This window comes from Tyto alba, unplaced genomic scaffold (genome assembly GCF_018691265.1).
Source record: "Tyto alba isolate M040663 unplaced genomic scaffold, T.alba_DEE_v4.0 Super-Scaffold_2, whole genome shotgun sequence".
Taxonomy (NCBI): domain Eukaryota; kingdom Metazoa; phylum Chordata; class Aves; order Strigiformes; family Tytonidae; genus Tyto; species Tyto alba.
The window spans coordinates 47,872,153-47,899,405 of record NW_024881282.1 but is presented as its reverse complement, the minus strand read 5'-3'; the positions used below and the strand labels follow the sequence as shown (position 1 = coordinate 47,899,405).

Sequence of the window (27,253 nt, the reverse complement as noted above, 5' to 3'; positions counted from 1 at the left end):
ATCTTCCTTTCCCGATAACTCATTGTGTGCCTGATTATTGTGTTTGATGTTAGACCCATACAGAGACCCTAAATACTTTTTCCCTGTGGGAAAAGACTGCAAAGAAAGCTAAGCAGCTTTCATGATTAGGGGTAAGCTTTTTTGAGGCTATTGTGAAGCTATTGCTATGGGTAAGTTATTAGAGCTATGCTGGGGTGCCACATCACCTAGAGGCTTCATAGGAGCATATCAAGGATGGAAGTTGCATCTCTGGTGTCCCTGAACTGCCTGTCTTTATTGTGGAGCTGAATAACTTTGCAAAACTTTGTGAAATACTAGTGGTGATCCTCACTTTTTGTATTGCAATAGCCTGAAGAATTAAACCCTAGAACAGTGGGTCAAAGAACGCCTTGCACAATGTGCCCCACTGCTCATCTCAAGGGGGGGTCATGAGGCCTTGACACTCTCCCACCTCTTCTCTCAGCCATGCTGCCATCCCCTGCTCGTTTGTATCTTGCATTTGCTTTAGCTGTATACTGAGAATTACAGCTGACACTTGCTTTCGGTCCTGGCATAGACACTACGGTGTTTGAAAGAGGTGAACAAGTATTATGATCAATTTCTGATTCTTCCCAGCCCCCAAATTCTGCTTCACCATTATAGCTGCATGAAAAGTAGAAGCTCCGTGTTGATAATGAAGCATTAATACTGAAAATTGGTATGATTTTCCTCTAAAATTTCTATGGCTTTTCCTATCAGCACACTCAGAAAAAAAATTCTGTATCAATGTTTCCAGAAATGCTTCGATATAAACATAACTCTTACATACTCTTATCCAAAAAACCTTACCAGTGCAGCAAATAACACCCAGGATGCAGCTCAGTAGGCTTATCCTATACACAAACGAGAAATTGAAAAGCACAAATTACAGCCACGATTTCATACCTGCACCTGCCTCAAGTTCACTGCAAAGTCATTTTAATGGTGTGGTAAAAGTTGAGAATGTCCATGTGGGCACAATAGGACACTGGAAAAGAGAATAATCTGTAGGGGCTCTAATGTATCCCTTATATACCCACCCTTGCCCACAGTTACCACCATGAAGTGTTGATGTGCAACCTCTCCTCGATAGCCATCATAATGCACCTTATGAAGTCAAGGAGTTATATCAGAAGGCCGCTGCCAATAGGAGGAAACCCAGGAAAAGAACCTCATTATCTACATTTTTCCGAAGGTTGTAGAGCAATTTTTTATTTTGTAGAACCATGAAAACTGACCAAGACACAGTAATTGCTTACAACTCCCCCTCACTGACCCTGCTCCTCAGCCAGGTTGATTTGTGACATCCAGATATTTGTGTTAACTTCCACCAAATATTTAGTGAATGTGACACTTAAGGGAAAATAATTAAAAAAAAAAAGGTGGAAGAGGCCTTCAGAGAGCCTCAGGATCCTGATTGCTTCCTGAAAATCCTGTCAGTGTAAACTTTTCAAGAACTACCTATTTTGATTATAAGGGTAATATAGAAAGGATAGTTCTGGTTAATTCTCAGAATATAATTTGGGGTTATTCCCCACTACTCTGTGAATAACCTAACTTGTAGCTCATAGTGAAGTAAAACAAAAAGTTTTCAGTCACATCTCACCTGAATTAAGTCCACCTGAATTTAGGCAAGTAACAGAGGTTCCTAAACCAAAAGGTTAATCACCCTGAATACCTTCCATAGCACATCTCCAGAGGAGAAAATCACTAACCCCCAGAAAGAAATGCTTCTGCAAAATATTTTCCACCTTGTGTTGTTCAAAAAGAAAGTCTAAGGATGCCCCTAGATTGGATAGCTTGTTCACTTTCTTTAGGCTTGAGTTTGCAGTGCTAAATGCTTAATCTGCCAGACTGTTTTATTATGAGTATCTATAAATGATTAGACATAATTATTGATTGACTGTTATATGTCTGTTAAGGGAAAAAAAATGTAAAAAAAGCTGTAATTCATATTGCCTTTTACATTTGTAGATGACCTAGTAAAATCTATGTTATTTAGTGCTTGATCATTAAGATTTCTAGGACTATTTGAATATTTTATTCTGTGATTGTGTATATGTTAAATATCACTGTAAAATGGTGAATAAATCAGATGCTACTGTAAAAAAAAAAAACAACAAAAAACCAAAACAAAACAACAAACAACCCCCCCCCAAAAAAAAGCAAAAAAACAAAACAAAACAACAACAACAACAAAAAAAAAAAAAAAAAAACAAAAAAGAAAAACAAAATACCCACAAACCAGCCAAGAGCATTTAATTATAGCTGTTCATGTTGAAAAAGCTGAAGTCCATGGAACAATGTGCTGAATGGAACAAGCAGGAATTGCCACCCAGTGCTTTGCATGTTAGAAGTAATGAGGGCAGTCCAAACAAAATTATTTGCGTTCTGTCCAACTTTGGCTTGAAAACACCATACAGTTCCACAAAATAGCTTAACTGCTTAGTATAGCATGATTGCCAGGCATGGGGAGTAATATAATTTACATATCTGACCAAGACATGAACCAAGGAATCTGCTGTTTTTTAACAGCTTGGTTTTGACTTATCTGAGCATTAGAATTGTTGTAAATGTAAATTCAGTTGTTGGTCACTGCAGCAGTACCTCGTATTTCATCTTCCTACATCCTGACATTATGGACTTAAGGATTTTGTGGATGCCCAAAACTGTCAAATGGGGGGGATATCAGGTTATGCCTGTGAGGTTGTGGGAATGGTCTATTCTTGAGAGCTATGTCTGGCTCTGTCCTGCTGTACCTGAGCCTCTGTGGAAATGGTGCAACAAAAGCTGTGTGTACTTTGGGAAGTTATAGCACACTACTGAAACTGTTATGCTTCTTAATTCAGTAAAAATTCCAAGTTATGGAAGTTTTTAACAGTGCAGACTTAATGACTATCTTCTATTTTCTGGGTGGTTAACATGCATTACAGTCTCATTATTTATTTCACTGACTTCCCCAGGATGCTCTAAATAATTAATAGAAAGATAGTCTCTAAGCATTTGAGTCTACTTTAGTGAGTGTATTTGTAATATAATACTTATCTGTGTCATTTGCAGGAGGCGATGATTCTCAAAAGTTAGAATAACAAACAAAATTAGTTATATGCTAAGGTGAGATGTATCAGGCTAAAGCTGTGTTTGGGAAACAAGCTTCTGTCTGAGTATGTGTTCTCTCATGTAGTAGCTTTGTGTACAATTGTTTATATTTCTATGGTTTCACAAGGCAGATACATCTTTTGTTTGCTTCTAGTTATCTTTGGAACAGACGTCCTTATTTAATGATTAATCCTTTGTTGATATCGTGTTCAAATGTACAAGAAGATTAATTTGGATAAGGAATAGGTGCATCACACTGTAGCCTTGAGAATAATTACAATTTTATTCCTTGGAACACTCCTTGGTCTGAAGGAGAAATTGTATCTCATAGGGTAACGTGCTGTCAGTGTTTCTTTATATCGATATTGAGCTCCCACCCTTGTGGGAATCACCCAACATCTGGATCACAAAAAGAAAGCTTGCTATTTTAGCAGTGGGACTAGGCATCCTCAGGGGTTTTTTGTTTGTTTTTAATTCAATGTTATCAAAAAATTAGAACCCTCCATGGACCACAGAATGTTTTCCCTTGAAGTCCTGGATGAAAAATGCAAACACAATACTTGGAGAGATCCAAGATACCATCAACAAAGCCAAAAACTAAGCAGTATGAGTTGTTTGGCATCACATAAGCCTAGTGTCATCTTCTATTAAAAAACATAGGTGGCTTCCATTGCATGTACAGAAGGTTAGTTCAGATCCTCCTAGAAACAGCTGTCAGACTTGACTGTCAGCTCACAGTCTTTCTGAACCTCAGGTTTAGGCACCTAGGGGAATTAAAAAAAAAAACAACAACAACAAAAAAAAAAAAAAAAAAAAAACAACCAAAAAAAAAAAAACACAAAAAAAACCCAACCCAAAACCCCTCAACAAACAGACAAACAAAAAAACCCCACAAACAAACAAAAAACCAACAAGAACAGAAAAACAACACAAGCAACACACAGATGCCTAAATATGGATTTCTTCCTCTGGAAACAAACTTCAGTCATCAGGTTTAAAGTTTTTGGCATAAGTATAAATCAGTTACAGTAAAGTAACACTTGCACCTTCAGTCTGATAACAAGACAGTTTAAGCTGATAATAATATTGGTAATGACTTCACTGAATTGAGGATTTATTTATTTTGTTAAGAGAAAATAACCTTTTCAATGTCATTTTATTAGAGACAGACTGCATGATCTAGAATGTACACTATCTAGCCACATTTCTTGTTTTATATATGTTAGTGAAGGCGTGTTGTAAACACTGTGCATTTAAAATGAATTGCAATGGTATTAAAATTATTTTTCATATGGGCTTCATCTACTCAGTTAATTCAGTTTAAACACAAATGGCTTTCAATTATACTGAAGGCATGAATATTCTATGATTTTATTGTCAAAAATGACAGAAGGGACACTGGCTCTTTCTCTTGCTCCTACCAGAACTTTAACTTTCTGGCAAACAAATCTTGTTTGTAGTTTGTTTTGTTCCTCTCTGCCATTTGCAGCCTTCAAGAGAACTTTTGGGGGGAGATGTTGTTTTTGTTTTGTTTTTCCTGTCTGACCCTGTCAGCGTTATACTGGCCATTACTTTTTGAAGGCACCAAGTAGGAAGTATATGATGATGATGAAAAATTTTCATCTATGCTGACTTTAATCAAATAGTCTTTGCTCTTCTGCTTCCCTTAATTTTTCCTTGATGTCTGTAGATGGATTCATTAGCTGTTCTCAGTGAATACTCTGTGTGCCCACTGTGATATAGAGGGAGATGAGTGTGACTATGCATAGATTCATTCTGCCAGGTATTAAATCAAAAAGTAGTATTAGTTACTTTTTAAAAATAACAACCAAAAACAAACCAAAAAACACAAAACCAAAAAACAACCCCCCCCAAAAAAAACAGCCCCCCCAAAAAAAACCCCAAACCCACTACCACAACAACAAACCACCAAGACAGATAAACAAACCAACTCACACGCATCTGAGGAAGACAGATAATCAGTTATAAATAGTGACAGCAAATTGCAAATTATTCTTGACTTTTTTTTTTTTTTTCCTCAACAGGTTCACATTCAGGATGTAACCTTCTGTAAAATGGAAACCTGTGAAGAGCGATACAGATAGCAGTTGGATTTAAAAGTAGCGGATGAATATTTCTTTTCTTAAGCATCAGCTTTTTAAAACGCTATGGTGATTTGGAAAGTCCCAAGAGTGAACTGCAAGGTTTTCCTCAGCTCAATCAATGGGTTTCTTAGTCATTTCTCCAAGTCACTGATGTTCAGAGATGGTGTGTGATGGAAAAAACACCATGTCTCTGTGTTTGTAGCCCCTGTTTTTTGGATTAGTTTGCCGAATTGCTGAACCGATTTCATTTTGAAGGGCAAGGAGTGAATGTGATGGATTTATCTTCAGAGATGAACAAACATGGAAGGAATCCAGTAAGTCATAAGCTAGAAGATCAAAAGAAGGTAAGATTTTTTTTTTTAATTATACTTAATTATGTTTGAACCATTTGCAAACTCTTTGATGATTTTTTAGTAAACTAGAAATGAATGTGCTTTTGAGGATAGTCTGCTATACTCATACACTGTTGCAGCAGAGTGAACTGCTGATATGGGACTCAATTTCTTCATCATCTAGTAATTTTCTTTCTAATACTGTTTGATTACCTGGTAATTTTGTGTCAAAAGCTCCCTGAATTTTTCTAGCAAATTGTTTGGCAAAACTTTTACTCACTATCAATGTTGAATTCATGGCAGAGAGCTGCTGATCTGAAGTAAGTATCTGACATCAGCCTGAGATTGTTTGGGATCTTTGCCTTTTACAGTGGATGTGTGGATAGACTCTTCCCATTGTATCCTACCAGTAGTTCTGTACAATTTGGTTTTCTAATAACTACTTCTTGTTCAAGTTTCACTGTTCAGTACAGAAGGCAGTCCAAGCAGGTAAATTCATGTTTCCACAATATGGGAAATCCTTTCAGAAATCCCAGTTCTGCAACAGACTGTCACAAAAGGTTTACCTTCTCAGCTTATTCCTTTTAGTTACTCATACTATGGTCTGGAAATCTTTCTAATGCTTAGTTCATAAATTTCAATTTGATTCTTTTGAATATCATTAGGTCTGTCTTCTATTTTCCCATCCTCTATTGGTCTTTTGATGTTACATTAGTAGATTTTTTTTTTCTGATTGAAGTTTTGTTTTGTTTTGTTTTTTTAGTTTTGTTGGGGGTTTTGTTGGTTTTCGGTTTTTGTCTTTTTTTTTTTTTTTGTAGTTGTTCTGTTTTTTTTTTTTTGGTTTTTTTTTTTTTTTTTTGTATTTTGTTTTTTAAATCTTGAGTTTATTAGTAGTTCAAAACACTGTAATACTTTTTGTGCCTGGGATCCAAGTTCCACACTGAGTGACAGCCAGCACGGAGAGTGCATTCTGGTGTAGTGTTCTGTGGCTGTGGTGTGCTTCATAACAGGCCTTAAAATGAGATTTAATGGCCTCTTTGAATTACTGCTTAGGTTCAGTGGGGCTGTTAATGTCCAAATCATGTATTAGAGTGCAGGTTATGTACTTGATCGTTACACAGGCTTATTATAATAAACGCTGCTACATTGAGTCTTTTTTCAAATTTTGTTATGAAAGCTGCTGGCTAATGTTTTAAATAGCTTTGATCTTGTTTGGGAAAAATACAAATTGGGGGAACTTATGGGCAACATAAATGAAACAATTATAAGACCTAGAAAATCAAATACTTGGTTTTAGTTCCTCTGAGATTTGTGTGTGTTTAATCTCAGTCATTTGGTTACAACCAGTAGCCCTTTAAAGTGTAAGAATTGCAGGAAATATACTATGATAACACATGCGATGAAATTATTGCTAAAATATATTCAGTCCTTGAGTGGGTTTTTTTGTAGTGGAAAAGACAGTGATATGTGATAGGAGACAACTGGTTTAAAGTATGGGACTTTCTCCAACTCATAATTCTCACCCTTCTGGGGCACAAATGAAAAGTTGAGAAATGTTATCATTAATCTCACCATCCGGTGAACTGTTTTCTGAACCATTATTATCTGATCTGGAATTGAGTATGCTCGAGTTCCTTCTTCCCCCAGCCCCCCTTCTTACTTCAAAAGGATTTTTTTCCCTTCATGTCTAGTACCTGCAGATTCACTTCTAGAGACTAACTCTTCAGATTGCTTAGGAGGAGAAAGTTTGTTTCAAAGAGGATCTGTGGTACCTCAAGGTCAAATGTTTTCTTTGAGCCAGTCTGTGGATATTTTATCCAACCGTAGAACTAGGCAACAACCATGGAAGGCTCTGTAGCTGCTAAAAGACTCTGTTCCTCTGGTGTGGTTGATGCTGAAGAAGTAAGTGTGATGATAATAAACAGAAGTCTGGTTAGCTTTTATTACATTCAGTGATCCTTACTAGTAATTTAATATAATTGATACGTTAGGATTGAGTTCATTATAGAAGGCTAATATTTTAATAAACTAAGGCTTTAAAAGTGATAGGGAACACAAGAAGTAGTAGTAATTTGGCTATCTCTTTATGCTGCATTGGTTGTAAAGCTAATTTTGAAATATGTTAGATAGAAATGAGTGAATTAAAAATGCACTACTTCAGGAAATATTGTCTGACTCACTGACTGACATGGATGTCTCGGTGGTGCTCTTCCTGGATCAGACCAGGCAGAAGCCAAGCTGAATCTCTTGAATAGCTCATGTTCTATAAATTAATGAAAAATATTGTCTTGTGGGAAGACTCAACTGTTGTGTTACTGAAGAATGTATTGTCACTGGACTGTTTTCTGCATGGGGAATTTAGGAAGAAAAAAAAGTCAGATGGAGAAAAAAACTCTGTGTTAATTAAGGATATAAAACTTCTCAGGTAGTTTTAAGAATGCAGACTGTTTATTGCTGATTAGATTTTTCTAATACTTTCATAGCTATATTATACACGTTATATAGTTACTTTCCTATGAACGGGATTTGGACCTGGACAACTATGTTTATATAATTTTCATGTTGTTAGCATATGAACTATCATGTCTGTAGGACACTAAGATATGGTTCTGATCTCAAAACCTATCAAATGTTATTACCTGTGTTTTAAATAGGTGCATACTCCTTTTATGACTGCAGAACTATCAAGCTCCTTAAACTTTCTGTAGCTGCAAGATGTAATGACAGTTTTATTGATTTCTTGCAATAGTGTTTATGTTTGTGGGACAGACAAGTGTCTCTGGGCTGATATTCAGGTGTTTGACCCTCTTGAGTTCAAAATGAGGCTCAGCCACAAAGTGAGAGCTTTTGTTATTCCTGTGGTAGCAGTAGTCCAATTTCTGTGGCTGAACTGTTGGGGAAAGGAGGCAGGCTAACATAAGGCAATGCAGAGAGGAAAAAGATTTTTAGAAAGGTCACTGTAATCAATTCTTTTGTCCTTCTACAGGAAACAGGCATAGGACTTCCCTTTACAAATTTTTCTATCTGGGTGCAAAGATTCAGGAAATTGGTAATGAGCTGGAATGGACAGTTCTGCAATGTCCATCAGCTTTATCTGCTTGAGAACTGTGTGCCAATGGTGTCTCTGTCCAAAACATGTCCTTCCTTCCTCCAAGTTGGATGAGTCAGGCATACAGCTCTGTCCATGTAGAGATTTCAGGTTAAATGCTGTGCTTCTGCATCTGCTTTGCCATTCCCATAGTGTACGGTATTTTCTTATTTAAAGGTATGATAATATTCAAGGCTTTAGGACATAAATGTCAGTAAGTAGCAAATACATGTATCACTGTTTATAGTATGGTGTGCAGGTTCACGATTCTAGCACATGGTAAATGGTAGAGTGCTATGAACTAGCAATTTGAATAACAGGTTTCTGTAGGCAACTTGCTGCAAAAAAACATTTCAAAGCCTAGAAAAGACTGACTTATCTATCTGTATTTCATCATTTAGCAGGGTCCTTCTGTTTTCAAAATCAACATAAACATTTGTAATCTGCTGTCACATGCATTGTTTATGCTAGTCAAATCCATAAAATACATATCCAACTATTCCCATCATTTTTGTAAGGAGAAACATTAAAATTAGAAGTCCCATTGTGGCCGTTTCCTTGGCAGACTATTCAGGTTATTTGGTATCTTCAAAAAACACCTGCAGGCAGGCAAATCTAAACCTTTGAACGATGATGCAGCTGTGGCCTTGTTAACATCTGGAGACTCGGGGTGGGAGCATGAGAGTGTGCTCCACCGTGGGCATACAGGCATGTGTGAGGTGACACACAGGCAAACAACAGAGGTTGAAAATCCTCAAGCATCATTCATGTACTTGACCCTGTGTAAACATATAAAATTGTTTCAGAACTATAGTAATGCACAAAATGCTTCCCCATAACAATAATAGTCCATCCCTTAAAGGTTTGACATATCTGCTTTGTCTGCTAAGTAATTTACTACTTTCTGTTCCACAATGTCTAGGGTGTTTCAGACAAGCCCACTGAGTCCCTGTCCTGACTCACGCCAAAGGATGTGTGCCTAGATTTGAAATCCATCATGCAGAATAGAGTAGTAATGATATTCTTGCAGAATTGCTAGTTTCCAAAAGAGGAACCTTTGCACTTCTGACACCATGGACACATGGCTTGGAGTTCTGCACACCCAGAATGCTTGCTGTAGTCACAGGGATAGTTTTTCATCATATTTTCTTTTAAAGTCTCTCAACCAAAGGCCTTGGTCCTCCTGTTTACAGGCTGATCCAAACCAAATGAAAGTGAAGGAAAGTTTTTAATACTTAACTACCCCAAATATACACTTTAAAGTTTAATGTGAGAAAGTACAAGGATCTCAGTTGCTTTCAGAACAAGTTGCATTACTTTGTAAGTCTTTCTTTTTATAGACAGTTGAGCCACTGAACTGAGAGGGAATTTTAATAGAAGTCAAGACTTTATTATTGGGCATTAATTAAATATAATTATTAAGCAGGAGTACCAAACAAGTCTTGTCTACTGTTGGATGTTTTGCTGGTCTCCCTGGTAGCCATTTGGAGAGTCACTGAGTGTCCAATAATCAGTCAGTTTTTGCCTGATAGAATAGAATAGTAGTTTACTGTCAAAAACATCATTCAATCTTGACATGCAATCCTTTAAAAATCAAATCAATAGAGAAGGTTTAGAAGGGACAGATGAAATGGGGGTAATCAGCATGTACATCACACTTTTTCTCCACCCCTGCCTGCTTCATTTTAGTCAATATTCAGCTCACAGAAGAACATTTCAGGAAAATCAAGTGTCATCATACTGAGGCAGGTGGGCCAGTAGCACAATTTGTTCTTGCAAGCATGCTCATACTGCTGTGTCTGTGCTCCCTATTTTCACGTCTCAGTTCTCATTTTTATGACTAAAGTTGTAGGCACTCAATGACTGTTTTTAAAAATAATGACTTTAAATATTGTCTATGCCAGGGTTGTTGCTACTTTTATTTGCCGACCTAGAATCTGAATGATGTTTTTTGTTATCTCAACAAAAAAGTTGATTTCTCCCATCCTGCTTTTACTTCTCCCTCTAAGGCAGCTCTGAGCTTCCTCTCCATGCCCCACCCCAGTCCCTCCTACACATATATACTTATATATATATGTATGTTCTATGTGTTTTTGTCCATCTGCCCATCTGTGTCTCTGTCAGGGGATGCTTTGCAAACAACTGGACGTCTGAAGATCTAGTGAAGTGTCAGAGAATCCTCAAGCTCAATGTTCTCTATTATCCCTTATCTCACAACAACTGCAAGGTTTTGTTTTTTTTTTTTTTTTTTTTTGTTTTTTTTTTTCAGGAAAGTATATTCAGTGTTTTAACCAAAAATAGCCAGGCAAAGGGATAGTGAGGACTCTTCAGGGCTCATCATCTCAGGGAGAGATGTTTGTTCTCTTTTTGCATTTCTGTTGTTTTTTCTTCAGTACTTTTGAATTTAGGCAGAGATAGGAAGAGCCCACCCAGCCGATAAGAAGAAACAGGCTGTGGGAATAAAACTGCAATTGCTTTCCAAGTTCCTTGCTATATCAAGCTGTCATATATTAACTCCATCTTTCCCTTAAACTGTCTCCCTCCATTCTCCATGAATTTTCTGTTTCAAAATTTATGAGAAAGACGAATTATTTTTCTCTCTGTCAAACCTCCTTGGGGCCCCACCACCTGACTCGTTTCACTTGCTGAAATTGTTCTGTGCATTCTGCTAGTGCAGTTGTTCCAAAAAAAAAAAAAAAAAAAAAAAAAAAAAAAGAACGACCAAACCCCAGTCTTTTCTGGCTAAATAAATGGTGTTAAATATAATTTTATGAAATAGAAACTCATGTTTAATAGTTCATAACGTAAATTCATGTCCTCTGCTGCATGTTCATGGGATTTCTTTCCTCCTATTAGAGAACCATGATGTAAATATGATAGTGCACTTTTCTTTTTTATTCTTTTTCTTTTCTGTTGCCTTCCCAAAGTCATGATCTGCAACAGAGTCTCAATTACAGAGCAGTATTTTGAATCTGTGCTGCACCAAAACAGCTGAGAAATTAAGTATCGATTAATTAATTATTTTCTTAAAAAGATACTGGATAGCTGTATCTTATATTTCAGAAGTACGTCTTGGTTTCTTAGCTGGTTGATTTTATTCCAACTCAATATTATCTTTAAGCTGTTGCCGTTAATGCATACCCGATAATGGAATAAAACTTGTTTAAGAATACCAGGTAAAAGTTGTGAAGGATGTTATTGCTGCCTACTTGGAAGGATCTCAGCTGCTTTGCAGTTGCTTGTGCTGGCAGATTTTTGTGTAATCAGATAGCTGAAATGAATAATATTTTGTGTGTACACATACAACATTATTTTGGGGATATACTACAGAGTAGAGTAAGAGAAAGAAGGCAGCTTTTCAATTGGGTTGGTTATTCTTTCCGTCTCCCTCTCCTCCCCACCCACCCCCAAAAAAAAAAAAAAAAAAGTAGTAATACTATTACTTATATTACTTACTGGCCTTGGTCTTCACTTACTATTAAAACACAGTTTCTCATTTCTACCAATTATATTGCTATTAGTACATATGCAAAGCTAGATTTAAGCATCTTGTCTCAAATGGCCTTATCTAACTTGGGATAAGATACAGTGGCAAAGAAGTAGAAAACAGTGAAATGGAGGCAATATCTCATGATTACACAGTTTGCTCTAGGACACCTTGATGGTTAGAAACTAGCCATAAGGTTTTTATTTGTCAGGTATAAAAGAAAAGACGGCTAGAGGCTTTCTACCATAAATCCAGCGTTTTGACTGCTGCTGCTTCTAGCTTTTTCAAAGAAAATTCTTGTTAGCCTCAGGAGAAAGAAAAATTTAAGTGATGATAAATAGCTAAACTGGTAAATAAAATCACATGGCTTTCATTGTTGTTTCTCTGCAGTGGCATTGCAAAATAAGGAAATCACTGTAATTGTTATTTAGTATTTTCCTTCTCTGTTAAAATTTTTAAAAAGGGTTGCAGAATAATATTTGTTTATCTGCTTTTGTCTTGAAATTGTCATCAGGGAAAATCTGCTGTACTTTGAGGGTGAAATGCAGATTAGGAGAGGGTTGGGCTCATGAAATAGTATGCAACCATGGCCTGTCTTTTCCCTTCTAAGAAGGAGCACAAGCTTGAGAAGCAGTTGCACAGTGCACTGTACTGTGGAGAATCTGAACAGAGGCTTCTAGGTGATCTTGCACTGTGACATTGTTTTGGGATTTTTATCATCCAACTTCATGCAGGTTGATATCTTCAGTAAAGCTTTTCAAGGGTTTTACAGTTTGAAGTCTGATCTTTGAAATAGGGATGGTCCCATAATGAGTGCATTAGAGGTCAACTGTCTTGATTACTGACTTTTCTTTAAATCCTATAGATAGTGCTGTATCAAAATCTGCATTCAGGGTAAATACCTATTTTCTCGTCTCGCTTCCCTAGATAGTGCTGTATCAAAATCTGCATTCAGGGTAAATACCTATTTTCTCGTCTCGCTTTCCCTTGAAAATGGGATTTTTCTCTATTCTGAACAGGCTGTGTACAACAAAGACCAAAAAATGTATAGCCAGGAATACTGTCAAAATGTTGGGAAAGGTAAGTAAAAATAATCTGAACCCCCTGCTTACACCAGTTCCAGTCTAAAATTTATGGTCTGAAAGACTAAAACATGATTAGAGCAGTTTTGATACAGATATAACTAAAGACACATTTTTTTTGCTTTGATAATTCTACTTTCATGCTAAGTGAAATGCACTGCTGTGCTTCTGAAGTAGTTGGGAAGACTTTGTTGCTGTTTTTATTGCATTTGTGTTGGGCTAGTTTCTCTAAATCATTCTGTATTGTTGTCGTGAGATTTTAACTGTATCCTAAACTCAGGTCAAGGACTCTGCATCTCCTCAATTATCTTGCTGTACAAGTAAAGTATTACAGGTGCTGTTGAATCCATGTGTTGTGGATGGAAGTCCTATTTGCATCTGTAATTCCCCTGGAACTCTTAATAGTTGAAATTGGAAGGAGAAGCATCTGCTGCTGCTGCTGTCGTATCAGAAGAAATAAACCAGTGAGGGACTGTACTGCAGTGTGCCTTTGCGGGAGGGATATAAAGATTTTTTTAAGACTGCATTTTGTATATGCTAAAGCAAGAAGTCTCTTGTGAGACTGTACTGCATGCCTGCTTATAAAGCAGGGTTAACAACCTTTTAAATTCATTTGAGATAGGTCTAGCCTTAAGCAGTGTATGAGAGGACAACTCTGTCTGGTATTGTGGCTTTTAGCTTCTGAAAAGAAACATCTGGTGGAATCATTGACTGATTACCAACAACAATTAATAGCCCCAAATTAGAGCAGATCTTGTTTTCCTCGATACAATATGCAAATATGCACTCTGAATAGAGAGAATGAGAAAGGGTTGACAAAGCTTGGTACAAATGCAGAAATTATGCACAGGAAAGTTTAAAGCCCAGCTTCTGTAAATGAGTTTTCTAGGATTTTTGTATACTTACTAGAGGAAATGCATGTGGAAAAAAACCTCAAAACCTGTAGAATTAGAGTCAAGGTATACTGCTGAGGTTGCATTAGTTTGTCATATTAGTTTCATAATGCAGTCAGCCCTTGAATGTAAGTCTTTGGAGTCTGGGTATTTTACCAGAATGGAAGACTATGCTTTGTTACACCTTAAACTGAAGTGTCAGGGTGCATTCATGCTGCATTCCAATAAAAGAGTACTGCTGGGAGATGGTTCATTTTTATTCTTGAATGCCTAGGTACTGGTATTAGCTTTTCTTGAGAGCTCAAGTACCAAAGAATGTAAAGGCAGGGAAGAACTCTGGAAATGGTTATCATTTTCTTTTTAGTGCAAACTTCCTTTCTTTCACAGTTGGTTACCGGCAAGCACATGAATATCCGTTTTGATTTGAATATAAGTATGTGTATATATACAAACTAACATAGTTATTCTGTATGTTTACTGCAGGTGAATTAGCAAAGCTTCTTGGCTAGAACAGAAGAAAAATTTAATAGAGCTGCTGAGTTTAATGCCAATATGTTTTCTCTATTTCACAGCTTTGTTTTTTTGTGGTTTCGTTCATTGATTTTGGTGTTTATGTTTTGTTTTGTTTTTTTGAGGGGGTATTTGTTTTGTTGGTTTGGGGTTTTTTAGACTTTAGGGTACTCTAGTGTTAATAAAGTGAATGTTAGAATGTTGTAATCTGTTTTCTTTTTCTAGGCTGTTAAGGTGCAATAAAATTGTATCTCAGTAGACACTGATATATGCAAAATCCATATATTTTTTAATATTAGAAGTCCTTGATGTCTTCTCGAATTGTCAATATCAGGTACAGAAATTTCCCTTAATGGCACTTTTATTTGAGTGACTAAATGTGGGTTTTGTTGGGGAAAGGGACAGCCCCTGACATCCAGGGCTTTATCTGAAAGTATGTAGCAAAGCAGCTGTTTCAGCTTAATGTTTATTCTTCTTGAAGGAAAAATAAACCTGTAGTTGAAATTCAAGTCAGCAGGCTGTCTTTAATAGTTGGGCTCTTGATTTTTTTTTTTTTTTTTTTTGGTCTGCTACTCCTTTCTTTTTGTTGTTTTCTCCTTTCTCTGTCAGGTGTATTTTCCTTACCTGTCATGTTTCTTCTACCCTTGACGCATGTTTGTTGCCCTCTATATGCTTGTTTTCATTTTCCTCATCCCTTGCTCAAATTAGCTTGGCTTATCTTTCTTTTTTTCCCAGTACATGTGAATATGCAAACATGCAGATAATTGTGTGTGTGAATATGCATATCTATACATATATTTGTGTGTACAAGTATTTTGAGTGGGTGCTTGCATATAAACATGTAATAAGGACAGTGATGCATAAGACAATAGCTAGTGTAACCATATGTTAAAATGTTTTTTTTTTCTCCATATTCCAATTGTTTATTGATTTTTCTGGAAAATAGTATCTTTAGCTCGGGGTCTTTTGGTACCCTGTATCTGTGTATGAGTGTGTGTGAGGTGCTTAGAACAGGAGTCATCTGTCTGTAACTAGGGCCCTTAAGTCTTTTAAAAGAATAATAGAAGTAATTATGCCACTTAAAGTTTTATTTTGTTTAAATTGGGAATGTTTTTTTCTTCAAAAATCTGATTTTCTTAAAAGTAGTTGGTGAGAAATTTGTATGTTCACTTGTTATCTCCTGTAGAGCCTGTCAGTGTCTCCAGCTCAGTCAGAAACCTGACAGTTGCTCTTAGTTCTCAATAGAAGAGACAGCCTTAAAACACTATCAGTCCCTGTGTCATCTGACTGACATGGAGCAGGGGGAGAAAACATCTCTCTTTATCTGAGGCCCTAAATTGATGCCGGTAATAAGTTGCATGTTAAGTCCTTCACAGAGGGTGTAGTTATTCATAAGTATGGTAGAGATATTGTACCAATAAAAAAAGACTAGGGGGAAGCTGCCAATATTTTTTTTTTTTTTCCCAGTGGCCTGATGTAAACACTGAGTCTGTAATTTGTCATTTGGAAGGGATAATTTCCAGCAGGTGTTCTTTTTGGCTCGACTGTGGAGGTCAGGTGACTTTGGATTTATTGTTGGCATCATAAATGAGAACCAAAGGGGACTACAATACACAGACGCACAGTGATTCAACAACATAACCTCTAGAATGCGAGCAAGTATCCATAAAGCAGTGATAAATGCGACCCTCAATGCTGGGCATCATTGAAAACCAGCTTTTAGTTATGGTTACTACAAAATATGGTCTGAAATCTTGAAGATATTTCCTCCTTACCTCGTGTAGTAATTGAGGTACATCGTGACTTCTCGCTGGTGATATTTATTTATTTATTTATAATATGTTGACTACTTAAACAGAAACTACCTTAGGCACCTCTAATTTTTAATGCTGTTGAGGTAGCAGATTATTTTTAAAGCCAAAATTCTGGAGGTTTGTTATTTAGTTTGCTTGAACCCACTCCGTATTCAGAGTAGAACAATTACTGCTTTTTGAAACACCTTCTGTATCTATAAGTGCTATACAATAGCTTATTAATAATATAAATATGCCTGTTGTTATATTACAGTTGCTGCTGTGTCAGTTTTAGGAAGAATGATGAAAGTAAAGGTTGAGGCAGAAATGCTAAAGAGCTGTTTCTCTTCTGGTATTGTCAATTTTCTTTGTACCCTCAGGGAAGCTGCTTAAACTCAGTTTTATCCATCTGTAAAATTAAAAGATCTTCTGAATCATTGATCACTGATTTCTCTCAGAGCATTAAGATCCTCAGATTGAAGGTCAAATATATTTGCCTAGTGTCTAAAATAAATACACTGCACTCATGCGTATTTATTTACATTATGTCGGAGGAGACGAGTCAGAGTCATGAATCAGGATACAGTTGTGCTGTCACTGTTAGGAAGAGAGTTAAAAAAGACTGTCTGGCTTAAAGTCCTTACAGTTTGCTAGTCATTTTTCTTGATGCTACTCTTGTTTTTAGTCCCTAAGAGTGGAATATGCCTTTTTCTTGGCAGTATATGATCTTCTATATAAAACCAACCATCACTTAGGAACTCAGTTGTACTGTGTGAGAGAGGAGGGAGAGTTTTGTGTATACAAAGGAAAGAATACGCAGCCTTTTTCCTTTGTCACACTCACCAAAAACTTAGTGTCTTAGCTGTTACGGCACTGTATCTATATTTTCTCCTATTTTCCTGATTTTTCTCTGCCATAGTCATCTAAACATGCTCTCAGAACTGCAGCAGCCCATTTGGCTGTGCATTAGACAGGGGAATATGTTCTTAATAAGTTCCGTTTGGGTGGTAGATGGCACTTGTCTCTGTGAGCTGCCACGTGACTACCTCTTACAATGCTACTTAGTCTTTCTATATATTTCCAAATGGTCGTTTAAAGAAATCATTGCGAAAGGAGCAAATGGATCAGTCTGAGAGATGGAAGAAAGAGATAATAGAAGAAAAAACCCAGAATTTTCTGAATGTTTTCTTATGTCACTTTAGATAGTTGGGATTTTGTTCTTTTCTGAGAACAGATGGAGCTGATTACAATGTGCTCTGGAGTAGCATCAGTTCTGGTCTAAAATGAGCTTTCTGACCCAAAATCCAAAGGAGCTCTCTTCTTAAAAAATGTACCAGTAATGGAAGCTGATTTGCAGAATTGCCATACGTATAAAAATAAGGAAATGATGCATAAAAACAACACTTATGTGTGAAAACTGTCTGCTAGGAGTTAACGTTACATCAAAATTTAATTTACATCTCTTGCCATAAAAGACTTCAATATTCCATGCTAACCCATGCTCAACAGTAATGAGCTAAATGGTATGTAAACGTTATAAACAAAGATGTTCCCAAGAGCAAAATTCCTAAGTAGATCTGTAATTCAGAAGTGCCAAAGAGTTATTATGGAGTTCTCAGAGTTGATTTTAGCCCATCATAAGCAGAAATATTGAATGTCTTCTGTTTTGCGCTCTCCTCCTCTCCCCTAGTGTGTTTTTTTCACTTTTGTCTAGGATTGATATAAGAAAAATATTAAGCATAAAAAGAGATGTGAAATACCCTTAACAGTGGTTAGTCTTTTTCTTGCCCTTTACTTACCTTTGTATGGTGATCAAATTATTAAAGCAAAGTCGTTCCTCCACAATGTGTGTCTAATTGTGGCTAATGTAAATTTGATCTGCCAAAAATCTTATGTTATCTTGATATGTCTGTTTATGACACAGCTAGAAAGAAAGGCGGAGTTGTCATTTGTTAACAGAACAGCTGGCATAACAGACTAGAAGTTGTGTTCTTCAGGAATTAATTTTTTACCAAGGTAAGGTCTTCCAGTTTTTAAATTGTTAAATTTGCAGCTCAGTCTGTGTTACTTGCCTGAGTAACAATAGAATTTCAGAGATAAGAGAAACTGTGGAATGTACGTTTGAGGGAGTGCTGATCTTAATTTTTATTTTCCTCCCCTGTAAAAGAGGTTTCTGTGACTGAGGTTGTTTGCTCTGACAGCTGCCCGGGGAAACCAGAGAGACTACTGTGTGGGAATCAGAATGTGTATGCTATATAATTGTTTATTTTGTAACTTTTTTTGCTCTCTTTCTTAGTAGGATTTTTCTTAATAAAACAACAACTGGAACTTCATTAAGGGTGAAAAATGAATCCGTTAGTGATGTTTAATATTTTTCAAAAGTACTTGTTTCTCACTATCATGAGATACTGGTTAAGACAATGTATTCTGAGTATGCTGAACTCTATTTTTTCCTTCTTTCTTTAGTGAAACATATATTTAGGAATGCTATGGACACATATTCCTAGAAGTACGTTACTTGAATCAGGAGTGCTCAAATAGAGAAAAAGAATAAAGGGTTGTGAGTTCTCCATAGCAAAAAATCTTGTTAGACTTGAATATTTATTTCTTCATGGGTTTTTAATTATGTTTAAATTTTTAGCCTTTAATGCCATGTATGGTGATTGAAGAGACATGGAAGCATTTGTTATATTTGTAAGATGCTCTGACTATCCTGGTGTTGTATCTGCAAATGCGTCCTGGTAAATGCTTCAGGCATGTGCCATGAGTGATTGTAACATCGTGGGGTTTTTCTAGTAAATTATGCTATGAACCAGTTCTCAAAATCAAATCAGTAGCTGTGCATGTTTTTTTTTAAGAGGTGTAGTATTGGTGGAAATCTCATGGTTAAGGTTGTGTTTAGATTTACACTAAAATACTTAACAGTTATACTCTAAAGGTGTAATTACCCAGCCCTCTTAGATAACAGTGGGAATCTTTCCAGTGATTTTTGGCAGACTTTCCATAGAGCTTTTCAATTTTTGATGTAACATCTTTTTGCAAAAAGTCTTTACTAAAATTTTAAAGCAAAAACCAATGAATGTTGGTGTCTTCTTTTTTATTTTTTTTTTTTTTAATTAAAAAAGATAGAAATGTGGCTATTCACAGCAAGTGAGAATTACAATCAACATTATCTTCCAATATATGTATATTCGTTTGTGTGTGTGCGTGCAGATTGTGACAAAAATTGGACCCTGAGATCACATTCAAGAAGTTAATTTTAAAAATATCTGTAGCAGTTGACCTTATTGTGAACAGCATAAAATCAGTTTTCCAGACAAATCCATGTCAATTTGCTAAAGCCACTGCAGGCCCATTGGTGTCCACACTCGTTTATGTCACCTTTCAGAAAGCATTAGTTGACTTGAGTGAAAAATAGTCTTAATGAATAAAAAACTCCCAAACATCAAAATACTACAAAGAGGGTTCCTTCATGGCTTTGTTTTTAAGGCAACATTACAGATTGGTTTTAAAGACTGAAGGTCTTTCAAATCACATTTTGCTTGAATGAGGCCCCTGAATGAGACTGACTCGTCAGATGAGGATTGAATTGATTCAATTACCTCTAATAACATTTGGATCAAACACTTACTTACTCTTTTGGAGAAAACAATAAAAATGTCCCTTAAAATTCTTCGTTGAATGTGGCTTTGTTTTAGATTTATTTAACAGAAGGGCCAGAAAACACAAGCTGAGCTGGTACTTAGGACACAGACTGTATTTGGATTTTAATTAAGCATTACTTCTCATACAGTCACTTTGCTTCTGGATATTGGACAGATTTCTCCAGATCCACTGGCTGTTATGTTTTCAGAGATTCCCAGCTCATGCTTTAAAGATAGACTGTACTGCTTTCACCCGCAGTGCACCCAACCTAACCCGGTACACAAGAAGGCCTACCAGTTAAACTGAAGGTGTTGACGTAGGTGCAGGTGTTAGGAATGTTCTTCCGAATGCTGTGAGCTGGGGGAAGAGACTGCTTGTGAGGTACACAGGTTCTGAGGTGCCCCATTCAGGGGTTACCCCACAGCCCACATATCTGTCCCTACCTCCTGGTGATAGTGACTAAAGTCATCTTATGGAGGAGAGCGTAGGTGACTGCAAGATAGAGGAGGAGCAGCTTTTCCAGTCATTCCTCCTCTTATAAACCCCATACTTTTTTTCATAGTCAAAGGTAACTCACCTATTAGGTGGAAGATGAGGAAGGTGGAAAAGAAAATTATGCAGATTATGTTTTTATTTGTTTTTAGAATTTGTGTTGAAAGACAGTTGGAAAACTGCTTATGTGAAGTTCAGGGCAGCATAATGAGGTTTGTGTCCTCAGAGACAACTATAATAATTCCTAATTTTCTCAATATCATATAGAATTTTATTTTTACAGTATTTTTATTTGGTTCCCACTCTGTGATGCTTAAATTGCCGTGCTTGTTTTATATCATGTTTGTTACCTTTTAATAAAATTATCAGCTTTTAGCAGAGAAGAAACTTAGCTTATGAGTAGTATTGAAATTACCTTGAAACAGTTCATGTCACCAATATAGTATCATCTGCTGCCTTATTTTTCACATGCACATGCATTACATTCTAGATTTGAAAACCCAGCTGTAGTACACCTCAGAGCTTTGGTGCCGTAGATTACTCTGCATAAAAACACACTGGCATATTAAATTTTCTGGAAATTTCATATATGTGCAAATATTAGGTTATTTTTTTCTACTTTCACATAGTTCACTGTTTTTTGTGAGTTGCAAGTTTCCAGATTTCCATTCATATGGAAATAAATGTAGAAGTGAGTATATTTGTTCTACAGTTTCATGAGATTGACTCTATTGAGGATTCAATTAGACTTTTCAGACAGTGTGGTTCTAAAGGCTACTGAAAAGGAAACCAAGCTGTAGATTATCAGGGGAAAAATAATAGATTGTCTTCCTTAAATTAAAATCTAGAAAAACTGTAATTTAACATGCATTTCATGTCCTTATATACAAGCTGAAATTTTCAAATGAGCTTTTACCTTTTTTTATATTCTTGGCACAAAGAGGTGATTGATCATCCAGTTTCAGTAAACTCTTCAGAAGACTGGATTGTGAAAAGGAAGTATGCTGTATTAAGAGGCAATGGATACTTGCCTTTCCTTGCAGTTTGCTTTTTTTTTTTTTTTTGAATAATAGATGCCTATAAATGGTCTTGTAGTACTAATTTTAACCTGTAATGATGATATTGTCTTACATTATTTGGTATCCAGTATCCCCATTGTTCAGTACTTTGATGATTAGATTTGACAAAAGGTTTGCCCTTTACAGAGGATAGGGAGTGATATGTAATGGGGAGAGAAATATATTTTCTGTGCACAGAATCAAGGAATGGATGAATGAAAACTTGGAATAATAGGGGTAAGAGTAGTACCTCTGAGTTTGTGCAGTGCGGTACCTTGTGTGACTGAGGACACTGACAAAATGGGGAAAACCAGTAGTGCTTGTATTTTCCCACCACAGCACAAACTCCTTGAAATTGCTGTAATTATGAGCACAGTTGTGACCTAAGCTTGTCAAATGTTCAGCTGACTGTTGCTCATCTCAGGAGTATTAGACCCTTTTCGTTACTGCACTCTGTTCCCTTTCTCTGTTTTTAATTTTTCCTTTTTCCTCTAGACCCGCCCCCCCCTCACTTTATCACCATAGTATGAAGTTGCAATGGCTTCCCTTTCTTGCCATGTTTATGCAGTGCTTGGTTAAACTAGGATTTCAACCTTGTCTTTCACTTGTAGATTAGTTATATTAAGGTTTAGAAAATATGCTTTTGATTTTTTTTTTATTGTTTTGTTTTTATAAATGCTGCTAAGAGAATACAGATGGATCAGGCTCATTCATTATAACACAGATCCATCTATTTTAGTGCTGTCATTTTGCAGGTAGGAACCTGCTGGATGTTTGCATACCACATACAAATACCTGTCTTTTGCTTGGCCTGGACAGCAGCTGCCCTGAGCAAGAATAAGTAATTACTAGAATTATTGTTATTTCATAGTAATTTATATTCAGGAAGCTCTTTGGAGTTATGGTCAGGGCCAGGAAGTCCCTATAAATCATAGGTTGAATTAAAAAATTTGCAGCCCAGACAAAGCTAAGCAGCATACTTTTGACCAGCTAGTCTACTTTAAGAACTCTGTAATACCAGCCATATTCTTTTTACTTGTAATTACACATACACCCATTATATATAGATACATATGCTTGTAAATGTTCCTAATAAAATGTGATAATTGAAGGCTCAGTCTAACCATAAACTGGATATGTATGTTGTAGCATATTTTTAGTGTAGAATAATTTGACAATTAAAATTATGTCATTGATTTAGAATGTTGCAGAATTACATAATTTTGTGTTCATTAATGCATGTATAACTCTACTTTTAGAGACTTGGTCGAAGTAATGTGGTAGAAATGTCAGCTTTCTCTGGGGAAGATAAGATGCCATGCTCAAGACTTGTTCTTGACAGAATAACTTTTACTGAGGCTATTCCAAAAGCTTGCCTCAATGTTTTTGTCATTTCCTCTGCTTTGTTTTGTAAATAAATACAAGTAGCTTAATGAAAGTGTTGGTTAATGTTCTTTTTCTTGTTTTCCTTTTTTAAACAAAACCCAATTCCTTAGCTCCTGGTTTTTGTTTTTATGTTGCACAAATATTTGATAGCATCTCATGTGACCCTTCAACATTAACCCTTTCAATCACAGAATAAATTTTGTTGTTTCCAAATAAATAAATGTCCTTAGAGGATATTTATTTAAATTACACATGATGCCTTTCATGTTTAACTGTAGTACTGTTAATTAATGCTAAGATGCCATAAAAATATTTTTTCTCTTCTTTTTCACTGATTTAAGTGAGGATAGGTGGTGATGATTATACAGGAATAGATTTTTGAAGGATAAAATGGTAATACACAAAGTCTTGAACTATCTTTTTTGATTTTTTTGCATTACTCCAGCAGTGTTCATGTTACAGTAATATCTAGTAGACCCAGTCTAAAGCTAGACTACATATTGCTTGTCACCATAGAAAATTATACAGAGAAAATAATTCTGCACTGAAAACAGTGTACCAGGCCAAAATATATATGAGCAGATTGGGAAGTTATAATTAATATCCGTGATTCCTCAGTATCGTTGTAATTTTTTTTAATGCATGGATTGTCTCTGTCATGTTGTAAAGGGGTGGTTGTAGTTGGAATTTGAGAAATGAAAATCCAGGGGACTTTAGGCATTACTGACTTTGTAACCAGTAACCATAAGTTGCTTGAGCTAACAAGGAGGGGAGGAGGGAAGGAAATCTTTCAGATATTATGAAGAGACAATATGTTTGAATCTACTGAAAAGGACCTTTTCATTTATCTGCTAGAGTATAAGCTGAGGTTTGATGGCTGTCCTGTATTCTTATGACATTTGGCCATGATTAAAATGATATCTGCTAGAATATCAAAAAGTTTAATGAACTTCTCTCTGCATGAATAAGGTGTTTGAAGGCTCTGATGTTTGAAGGCAGATGATTCCTGGATTAAAAGCACATATAGAATATTTTCAAGAAATTACAGTGAAGAATATATTTTTTTTTTTACAATTAATAGGAAAACGTAGCAGTGTTGTTATGTGTTCTCAGCATAAGAGTCTCTATATAGCAAGAGAGAATCACCGTGACATCAGTTATATTATTATCTTGTAGGTGTTTCTAATGAAGGTTTCTTATTCCTCCTGTAATTTGTTTATGGACCATATAGTCTCAGAAGCCATAATTCAATTTCATTTCCTTTAAGGAAGCATTTTGGTGGCTTGGGACTCACATAGCAAATTCTGTTGGTAAATGTTTCTTACGTCACCCTTACCATGTTTTCTCAGTGTTATGAAGGCTGGCAGAGAAAGTTACAACGTTGAATAACAAATCATGTGAAGTTGAATTTGGAAGAGGTCAGCACTGATGAGAATGAAAAAAAGCTTCTGTAGGTTAGATCACAGTACAATGTGAGTGGTCAACTTTTTGTAAGAGCATCTGCCTTGATAACAGAAGACAGAGGCACCACTATTACCCTTGTTTGCAAGTGTCTGCATCTTTGTTGCCATATGTTTTTTGTGATTACTTCTGATTGTACAAATACAAATGAAACCATCTTTAATGTTTTGGCTTGAGGATTATTATACCCTAGCTCTTAAATAAATGTACTTTCTAGAATTGTTGATATTGCTTTGCGAATACTTTGCCTTTAGCTAAATCTGTGCTATTGCACTGAAAGATAAGAGCCTGTTGTCTGAGAACAGCTGAAGTCAAAATGTAAAAGGTCTTTAAGTCATGCATATGCCACAGAGTAAAATTTGATCTGCAGAAGTTATTTCCTGCAGTTGGTGTTACACAAACTAAAACAAAAAAATGTTTCATTTTCAATTTCAAAATAGAGTGTAAAACTTTTTCCCCCAAAGTCCATTTAATGTGGATATCATGGGAGAAGTCCAAAATGTCTTAGGGGAGGTTCTATGTTTTTAATGTTGTTTTCTCCCCCTCCCCTACTCCCCAGTCAAGCAATCCTTATACATACATATGTACATACATTCTTATTATCATTTATCTAAATGGTTACTGAATTAAAATATATGTACTTTTTGTAGTTCCCCCAACTCCCATCCCAAGAAAGGAGAGAATAAAAAGGAAATGAAAGGTTTAAACACCCTTCTAGTTTAGGCTTCTAGCACTTAGAATAGTGTTTTTGACCTTTTAGCAAAAGAACCAGGGTATCGATATGTATGCATACTCAACTATAGGATTTGTTTCTGATCCAGTTGAATTTATGAAATAGCAGTGGGAGTGGATTCCATGCATTCAAAGCAAAAGTTTACTTGGTATTTTTAAGCTAGAGATATTCTTTTCATCTTTCTCCACAAAATTCAGTCTTTCAATTTAGTAGAGTTTTATGTTCTCAGTTTATTGTTTTCCCTGGGGCTTGATAGCTACAGTCAAAATTGTTCTTCATTAAATTAATTTAACTATCAATTTTCAATTTTCCATGCTTTGTACTATATTTGAAACTCATCTCTATTTTCAATGAGCATTAATCTGGAATGTCTTTTTCTAACAAAGATATGATTTTAACAATCTCTTTGCCATACTCCTAATCTATTTATGTGTGGCTGGAGTCTCAATGAAAAAATCAGATTGTCTTTCTGCTTTTTGTTTTTGCCGATAACCTTTCTGATCTAATGTTTTAAACTTTACTAAAAATGAGATAAACACAAAATAGAGATTAAAATTTCAGCTATATAAATATTAATCTTTCTAGAAAATAAATTTATAGATTTAAAAATGCCTTGTAAATACAGTAATTGCTATAGTACTGGCCAAATAATTAATTTAAAATTATAATAAGGATACCAATTGAGCATTAGCAGGTTTGTGATAACCATTTGTTGTCTTATTCTGTTATCAGTGTATATATACATGTATGTGTGTGCATATGTAAATCTGTGTAATATTTCTTTCTTTAATATTGCAGTAAGATATAGAAGACAATGTCTTTCAGCATAACTGTGCTTCCACTGGTAGTGCTGGGTGTGCCTAATACAGTACAAGTTTTCAGATTTAATTTAAATGTACTCTTTGGAAACAATTCTATCATCAGAACTGAAAAATAAATAAATGCATATAAAGAACAAGAACTGACAGGAAAAGAGACATTTGGGAGGCACTGAAGGAGAATGACTCAATTTGCTTATGCATTACTGCTATTGTGCTCTTGATTTTTTTTTTTTTTTTTTATGGTTTTCATGCAGGTAGCTGATACAGTAGGAAATTCATACAGGCGTATCACATTAGGCCTATTCACAATGTACTCATAAAATTCATAAATATGATAAGATAAGACTCCAGAATTATGCCATTCTGACAGCTTATTGTATTTTAATAGACATGCAAATAGGATTAGAGATGTTCAGGATCATTACTGTTTAACGTCCATGAGCCACTGTAAATAGCAGGAGCATCCTGGGCTGTTACGAGGTTGTCAGACTGTCTCCTACTGCCTCAAGTCATGTGGTGAAAGACTGTACTGGTACAAATCATAACATCTGTGATGCTCCTCTGACTGTTTCTGTGATGGAATGAGGACAGAGGATCCCATGTACTAAAACACCTGTAATTTATCTTACTCTGTACTAGACGTAACTGGACAATTTCTCCTACCCAACAGAGGTCTGCCTCCAAAATAGTTCTGGCCATGCTTTTGTATGAGTAGCCATAACAGACCCAGGAGGAGGACTCCCTGCAGATTTTATCACCTCTGATAGTGAATAAAAAGGATAGCATTAGCTAAGATGTTTATAAGAAAGCTATAACAATCTTGTACTGATTTTAACTGTTCAACCAACATGTTTTGGTTTTGAGCCTATGCCCTGCAGGTCCTTATGGCCAGGCATACCATTCAGACACAAATTCAGTAACTTGCCTCAGTAAAAACTACAAAAGTACAACAGAAAACTGAGTTCATGTATAAAAATGTGTCCGCTCTACAACACAGATGTGAAGCATTGTGCCCTCACTTTACAAGGTTTCCACTAAAAAGAATTTTATCTTTCAACCTGTCCTGCAAGTCAACAAATAAAATTTGAGCCACTGGATCCAGTAAAGGGATAGACTCTAAAGCTGTTGGGTTCTCAAAGTGGAAATTCTGCGTAGAGTTTCCTTTGCTTTCAACTGAGAGATGCTCAGTTTTGGCAGTACAGGTTGCGAAGAGAATTAGACAAGTGCTGAGAAGCTCTAAACCAAGGGCA

General features: G+C 35.9%; 1 protein-coding gene across 2 annotated transcripts in view; it reads left to right on the top strand.

The window, feature by feature from the left end:
- Window positions 1-772: 772 nt before the first annotated feature.
- The window catches only part of NAV3 (neuron navigator 3), a 417,901-nt gene continuing 391,420 nt past the window's right edge, over window positions 773-27,253 (top strand). The window contains exons 1-2 of one of the 2 annotated variants that reach the window (XM_032999780.2): window positions 773-1,213; window positions 5,163-5,566. In XM_032999780.2, coding sequence (XP_032855671.1) covers window positions 5,495-5,566 — 72 coding nt within the window. In that variant the 5' untranslated portion in view covers window positions 773-1,213; window positions 5,163-5,494. Of the gene's footprint in view, window positions 1,214-5,040; window positions 5,567-27,253 lie in introns of those variants that run through there. The other variant, XM_042792193.1, reaches the window with a different exon arrangement.